General features: G+C 66.3%; 1 protein-coding gene across 1 annotated transcript; it reads left to right on the plus strand.

Annotated features, from left to right (window-relative positions):
- Window positions 1-496: 496 nt before the first annotated feature.
- On the plus strand, window positions 497-7,169 carry LOC131488474 (collagen alpha-1(I) chain-like; the record flags this gene model as incomplete). Its single annotated transcript, XM_058690393.1, has 3 exons — window positions 497-933; window positions 2,903-4,554; window positions 5,293-7,169. Coding segments are annotated over 3 exons (3,966 nt in total), but the record flags the coding sequence as incomplete, so codon positions are not given.
- Between the last annotated feature and the right edge of the window lie 354 nt (window positions 7,170-7,523).

Below are 7,523 nucleotides of genomic sequence, written 5' to 3' on the forward strand. Positions count from 1 at the left end.
CCCTGCATGGGGTGCAGGTGGCAGGCACTGCGGAGGCCACTGTTCCCCGAGGGGCCACTCAAGGCCCACTGACGGAAGCGCATGGTGACAGTGACAGGCAGTCTCTTGGCTGCAGCATGGAGCTCTTCAGCACTGACCAAGGCCCTGCTGGCGTCGGGCTCGGAGCCAGATGTGGACCCCTTGCAGACGCTCACTGGGCACCACATAGACGGTCCAGGGTCGCTCAGCCTGGGGTCCTGCTGGGAGTGCGGAGCAGGCTCCAGTGGGGCCGGGCTCCCCGCGTCCTCAGAGGGTGGACAGGGTCCCTGAAGGAGGGGCACAAGCGTGGACGGCACCAGATGCGGGTGCAGAGGCATGGCCACACCTCGCCCGCAGCAGGAGCCCGTCCCCGCCTGCCCCCCATTCTGGAAACAGCGGAAGCCGAATCCCCACGATGCCAACGCAGGATCCACGCACGCAGTGTGCTGGCAGCGCAGAGGAACTTGGGGGCTGATGGCCGTGGGCTGTGTGTGTGGGGAGGGGTGTCAGCCCCGTGTCACGTGCCCGAGAGATCCAGTGTCGGCCGGACCCTGAGGCCCCTGCACCGTGGGGCCCCCTGAGCATACTCCACACGGGTACCTGCAGGGCGGCAGCGAGAACCAGGCAGAGTGAGCTAAGCCGGGGCAGTGGCGGGGGCAGCGGCTGGGGCTTCAGGCTGATTGGCCCTGAAGAGACCCAGGGCCACCCGAGGTCGGTGCGCCTCTACCAAACTAAAAGGTGCCGCCAACCGAGCTACCTGCCAGGCTGCAATGCCCACAGTGCGGATCAGAGTGGCCCGGCGGGTCTGGGACTCGGGGGACTGCCTTGGCAAGGTGGGGAGAGGAGGCTCGCGGGCTCTGGAGGAAGCCTGGACCACCAAGCCCCAAGCTGGCCTCTGACAACCTACCTCCGCAGGTAAAGCGAGGTGTCTGGTGACCTTGCAGAGGGTAGAGGGAGAGGGACCCCCGGGGGTGGGGCAAGCCACGGCTGGGCCCTGGCACACGTGGCTGGAGACTGCCGGCCTTCTCCGAGGGAACAGGAGGCGCCAAACGCCGCCCCAGCAACACTGGAGTCGGCCTGCTGTTCTGCGGCCCCTAATCCTGGGGTCCGGGGTGTGGGTGTCCTGGGCGCCCCGCCCGCGGAGAAGACACCGCCTTCTTGGGGGTCACAGCTCCCAGTGTGCCCCAGAGCCCTTCGCTCCTGCCGCCAGACCCGCGCAGCCGCGGCCTGGCTTCCCCTGGAGCTTTGAGCACCTGTCCCCTGTGGCCAGCCGGCTGGCCTCTGGCCCGGGCCTGGGTTTGGGTTTCAGTTTTGTTTCAGGAGCCTGGCTCACCAGGGCAGCTGTCCAAGCCCACAGCTGTCTGAGTCTAGGAAGGAGCCCCCGCTGTCTCAGGCGTTGGCAAGGGGAGGCCTGGGCCAGCGGCAGCCGGAGAGGCAGGTTCCCAGGCCCCTGGCAGCCGCCAGAGTCAGACATGGCGGTGGAGCTGCTGGACTCTGCTCTCACCAGTCCTCTGGCGTCCCACAACAGCAAAGTGGCCGCTCGGCACCAACTGACTGCAGCCAGGTGACCTGGGGGTTTGGGGAACCTGCGGGGGCAGGTGCCCGAGGTTTTGTTCCTGGAGAGGACCGCTGCCAGGCACCGGCGCCCCAAGTGCGGCCTGGGGTCAGGCTGCCACCTGATGGACCACCCGCGACCCCGGCACACAGGCTCACCAGGCTCCTGACCGCTGTTTACAAGCACGTGTGCATGTGGCCTCTGCCTTCAGAGCGCTCCTTTCTGGGAAATACATAAAGGCCGAAAAGAAAAGTCTTTGTATGTTACCTTCCCATCCAGTTTCAGTCGGACAACACGGTTGGGCCCAGGTCCACACACAGCTCTGCAGCCGCGTTTCTAACCGCTCAGTGAGCACCACCCTGTGTAGGCGGAGCTCTCGCTGCACCGGGGCCATGCCCAAATTTGGGCAGCCCCGGGGTGGGGGGGGGGGGGGTGCATGCTTAGAACGTTTCTGAGTCTTTGGTGTCATAAACAGCAGTGTGTCATGGTCCCTGCTCTGCGTCCTTGTGGGCTCCTGGGAATGGCTGGACTGTATTCTGGGTGTGTCTTCACAGAGGAGCCACTTGGAGAGGTTGGAATAGCTGTGCCCATGGGGCTGGGGGTGGGGGGGACCTCCAGTGCCAGGCTGCTCAGGAGAGAGAAGCCCCATCGAGGACCAGACACCCCAGACTTGTCAGTGGCTAGGTTGAGGTGTGGGGACTGTGGCCGAGGTGCTGAGAAGCATCTCCTGGGGACAGGGCTGCAGGAGACAGGGGCTCAGGGCCTTCAGCCTCAGGGTTTCTCTGGGGGCTCAGGAATGCAAGCCTCAGCGGGCGCCCCAGCCTTCCCCCCCACTCTGCAGCAAAGACCACTTCCTCTGGCTCCAGGGGACCCTCATCCCGCCTGGGACCCGCAATCTTCCAGATTGCTCTCAGGGACTCAGCACTGGGAGGATGTCGGATATACCAGTGGTGTTAGTTTCATTTCCCATAATTAAAGTTAGATATGCAAGAACCCCACAGAAAATATAAATTCTCTATGCTTTTTTCCTATTTGTGCAAGCATAATATCTCCATTTTTTAAAAACTCAAATACTTTGCACATGCACATTAGTTTTCCAAAGTGCTGCCACAGAGCTATTTAACACCAGCGTCCCAAAGCCTTTGATGGGATAGTGGGTTAGGAGTGGGCAGGGGACACTGGCCCGAGAGGCAATGGGCATCCCTCATGTCTCCTAGTCTCCTCTGTCCTTCCTCCTGGACTTCTTGGGGTGTTTGAAATGTTCGATGGAGCCACCGTGGGAAAAACGATGATTAAAATCTATAACGATTGATTTCTTTTTTCCTACAGCTCCAAGCGAGGCAAGATTTGTAGCGGTAAGAAGCCCATTGATGCCCAAGCCCTGAGAAAGAAGGTCAGCAGTGTGATGTGTGACCCTGCAGCCCGTGCCATCCTCAGCAGTCTGCTGCTCTACATCACTGACCTCCAGGACAGGCCCCCAGGGCCTCCTCCCACCCAGGGGTCAGAGGGCAGGGAGAGCAGGGTCAGCCGCGCTCAGGATACTCAGGACGCCCACCGGCGGCCCACATGCTTTCAGCTGCTGCAGGCCAAGTTCATGGGCACTGGCCGAGAGCCCCGCCTCAAGAAGACCCGGGAGGTGGGGAGGCTGATCTTCAAGGACAAGCAGGGCCCCAGCAGGAGCTTGGTCACCGCCACCATCAACAAGCTTCTGGACAAGGCCCGGGAGGGAGCCGGCCGCACGGCGCAGGACGGGGAGCCGCTGTGCAACGAGAAGTCCTGGCGTGGCCTCCCCACCGGGGGAAAGGGCACCGTGAAGAACATTCTGAAGATATTCTTGGCGGCAGAGGAGAAAAACGTGTGTGAGAAGCAGGAAGCTGCCAGAGGGCCCCTGCCAAAGCCGGCCAGCAAGAGGGGCTCTGTCCTGTCCAGGCTGCGGGCGAAGTTTGAGCAAAGCGGCTGTCTCTGCTCCGAGGCCAGCGTGCTGCCGCTCCGCACGGAGGGGAGGAAGAAGGGCCTGCGCAGGAGGAAGACGCACCGACCGGAGGCCCGTGTGCTCTGCACAGCCACCATGGCCAGCACCTGCATCCGGACGCCACTAGCCCGCTTCCTGGCCTGCACCGCTGAGCCCGTGCTGGCCTTCAACATTGCCACGGTCGTCTGCAGCCCCAGGAGCTGGCTGTCCCACTGCGCCAAAATCGGCCACTCCGACCGGGGGCGCGTGTCCAGCGCAGGGGACGCAGCATCCAGGGAGAATAAAACAGCGGGATGGGGGCAGCCTGGTGGGCACCCCGAACAGCCCCCAGCACCCAGTGCCACGGCTCCTGGGGACAGTCTGGAAGCCGGGTTCCTGGGTGTGGGGCCCAAGCCTGTTTCCAAGCCAGACCCCGCTTCTGCCTCCCACAGGGGTGAGGCCCTTTCTGGCTGTGAGCCCAGGGTGGCCCCACTCAAACTAGCCAGCCCTGGGCATGCTGGGGCAGCAAGAGAGGACAGGACGGGGGACCCCCCCGCAGGGGACTCTGCACAGCACACCTGGGGGCCGGGGGGAGCCAGGGCGGGCCTGTGGCCTGGACCCCCGAGGGCGCAAGCAGGGGTGGCCCCCGAGGTGGCCCTGACAGTTTGCAGTTCTGAGGATGAAACAGAAGTAGCGACCCCAGGCTCGGAGCGAGATCCCCTGTTCGCCATGCAGCAGACTTTCCCGGAACAGAAGGTAGCGGGACGTGTCCCGCCACTTGCGGTGCCCGCGGTTCAGGCCCTGCGGCGCGCACAGCCAGCCGCCGAGCCTCCCCAGATAATGGTCAGGCGGCCGCTCGTGCACGAAATGCCGCCTCCCGCCGCGCTGCCAAAGGCACCAGGTGGTGGAGACAAGGGTTCTAGTCTTCCGAGCGGTGGGGATGTGGGTACGGACAGGGGTGCGGATGGGGGAGGAGGCGTAAATGGGGGTAGGGGCATGGGCGGCGGAGGGAGCGGGGACGGGGGCCGAGGTGAGAGTGTGGGCGTGAGTGGGGGCGGGGGCGGGGCTGGGGGCCGGGTTGGGGTTGGGCCTAGGGCTTGGGGTGGAAGAGTAAATGGGGGCAGGAGCGTGAGTGGGGGCGGGGGCGAGGGCGGAGTTGGGGGCTGGGGTGGAGGCGTGAGCCGGGACGGGGGTATGGGCGGGGTCGGGATCGCGGGTTGGAGGGGGGTAGGGGGTATGGGCATGGGAGGGACTGGGGGCGGGGTCGTGAGTGGGTCTGGGGGCGGGGACGTGGGCGGGATTGGGGGCGGGAGTGTGGGCGTGGTTGGGGGCGGGAGTGTGGGCGAGGGTGGGGGTGTGGGCGGGGTCCTGAGTGGGGCTGGGGACGTGGGCGGGATTGGGGGCGGGAGTGTGGGCGTGGTTGGGGGCGGGGTCGTGAGTGGGGCTAGGGGAGGGGAAGTGGTTGGGGGTGTGGGCGGGGTCGTGAGTGGGGCTGGGGGCGGGATTGGGGTCGGGGACGGGTGTGTGGGCGGGGTCGCGATTGGGGCTAGGGGCGGGGATGGGGCTGGGGGCAGGATTGAGGCCGGGGGCGGGTGTGTGGGCGGGGCTGTGAGTGGGGCTGGGGGCGGGCGTGTGGGCGGGGCTGTGAGTGGGGTTGGGGGCGGGCGTGTGGCCGAGGGCGGGGATGTGAACGGGGGCGTGCGTGGGGGCGGGGCCGGGGGCCGGGGTGGGCTTGCAAGTGCTCCAGAGCCTTGTCCCGCGCGGGTAGGCGGCGAGGCTACCAGGGCAGCCAGCGCGGGCCGCAGCGGGTCGGCGGGGCCACGGCGGGGCTCCCTGGAAACCCTGAGTGTCTCGCCTGCAAGGGGCGCCGCCAGCCTGGGTCGGGACCTGTCAGCGGCTGGTCCGCAGCAAAGTCCCACGCGGGGAAAGGAAAACACGCGCAGCGCTGGGGACCGAAACGCGCTCTGGCTCCGGCATCCTGAGGGAGCGGCGGGGCAGGGCGCGCCTGAGCCCGCCTGCCAGAAGCATCCGTCGCCAGCAGCAGGTGACGGGCGCGCCCGTGGCGAGGACGCCCCATCGCATCATCCCACGGCCTCGGAGAATCAGTGGGGAGGGGACGGCCACTGGGCCCCCGGCCGCGGCGGGACGAAGTCCGACAGCGCGGCCTCCGCGCACGAGAACGGCTTGCGCGAGCAAGAGCCCGGAGGGCCGCCACGGAGGGGCTCAGCCCGGTCCGGCCTGCGGGCCACAGGGCGCTCCAGCACCGGCCTGGGTGGGGACAGACCCACTTCCCTCAGTGAACGCCCCAAACCGAGTACCGAGGTCCCAGGAGCCGCGAAGAGTCACACCGCAGCAGCGCCCGGTAGCGCCCCAAGCCCGGTAAACGTCGTGGCTGGAGAGCGGAAGCCTGTGCGGGAGGCTGAGGGCCGACCCCCGTCACCGCACTGCAGCCCCGCAGCAGAGGCTCGTGCCCCGGCCGCCAGCCACCCGCTCGGTTCCGTGCCAGCCGTGTCCTGGAGGCACCACGGGCTCGGAGCAACAGGGAGCGGTGCCTGTGGAGGCTCGGGGGGGACCCCTGAGGCCCGGGCCGCGGCCCTGCCGGAGGCGGGGGTCCCTTTGTGCACGCGCGCTGCGGCGGAGAGCGAAGCTAGCACAGGGGCAGGGGGCAGAGGTGCCACAGCCAGACACGGGAGCCCATTGGGGGGCGACCTGTCCGCAGTCCCAGGCTGGGCTCACCCCACGACCCAGGGCAGTGCTGGCGCCGGGCCTCCCCAGAACCAGCCGAACAAGGAAGACAAGCGCATCCTGCCTGAAAAGCAGGTGCCTCCCAGTGTGGAGGCTTCTCGGGTGGCAGCAGAAGGGCAGCGGGCAGGCCGGGTGCCCCCAAAGTGCCCAGATCTCCAGGTGCACCTGCCGCCTGCATCCCTCCTAAGGTCTGGCGTCCCAGAGGGAGTGGAGGACAGGGGCACACATCAACCTCTGGCAGGCCTGGGGGCACTGGAGGAGAGGGCCGCAGGGCCCATGAGGCTCGGTGGTCCCCTGGAGAAAGGGGTAGCTCTCCGGGGTCGGGAGCCTGGGTCATGTGCTGCTGAAGAGGGTCAGAAACGGCCCTGGGGGGTCCAGGTGGGCAGTGGTCCGGACACGGGGGCCACCAAGATGGAGACTGGTCAACACCCCAAGAAGGGCCTAGAACGTGTGCAGGGGCAGCAGGCTTGGCGTGCAGAGAGCCCCCGTTTGGGATACAGTGCCCAGGCTGGCGGGATGGTGTCCCGCAGCTCGGCGAGCCCCCCCAACAGCTCCTCAGAAGCAGTGGCCACCACAGATCCAAGCAGGATGTCCCAGGGACCGGGCCCCAGGGGCGGCCAGGGAGGGCCTGGAGCACCACACCGGGTGGGAGAAAGGCCGTGGCCCTCTGGCCCCGAGCCAGCACAGGGCTCCGTGGTGCCCGCTCCCTGTGCCCCAGCCCAGGAGGGGCCCTCACACACTCCTGCGGCAGGGAGAGGTGCGGTGGAGCATGAGCACCACAGAAGGCTGGCACGCTTCGCAAAGTATAGAGCCCAGAGCTTCAGCGACCAGAGGTCCTTTGATCTGTCCTTCAGACCCACAACCATCAGGGCCAGCGACACGTTTGAGCTTCCGAAGTGAGGCCCGGCCCCCAAAACTCTGACACGTCTGGCATGTCGGTTTCCACACCTTAACCCAGGCTCTAGACTGTTTCCTGCCTCCAAACACATGGCCTCGGACACGTGCATGCAGGGCTCTGTGTGGCGGTCCCTCTCAGTCTCCGGTGACCAGTCTGGGGAGTCTGCACTCTGGAACTGCGTGGCTGATGAGGGAGGCCCTCGGGACATCCAGACGCTTGTCCCTGAGCATCCCTTTCTTTACTGTGCTTAAGGCGTCCAGGCACACGTTTCTGTCTCTGTGTTGAGCTGTGTTGTTTTAGTTCTTTAACTAAAAGTTTGGTGCTCAGCCTTGTGTGTGTCTCTCCTGTCCTGTCTT

This window comes from Neofelis nebulosa, chromosome 1 (assembly GCF_028018385.1).
Source record: "Neofelis nebulosa isolate mNeoNeb1 chromosome 1, mNeoNeb1.pri, whole genome shotgun sequence".
In the NCBI taxonomy this organism is placed as follows: domain Eukaryota; kingdom Metazoa; phylum Chordata; class Mammalia; order Carnivora; family Felidae; genus Neofelis; species Neofelis nebulosa.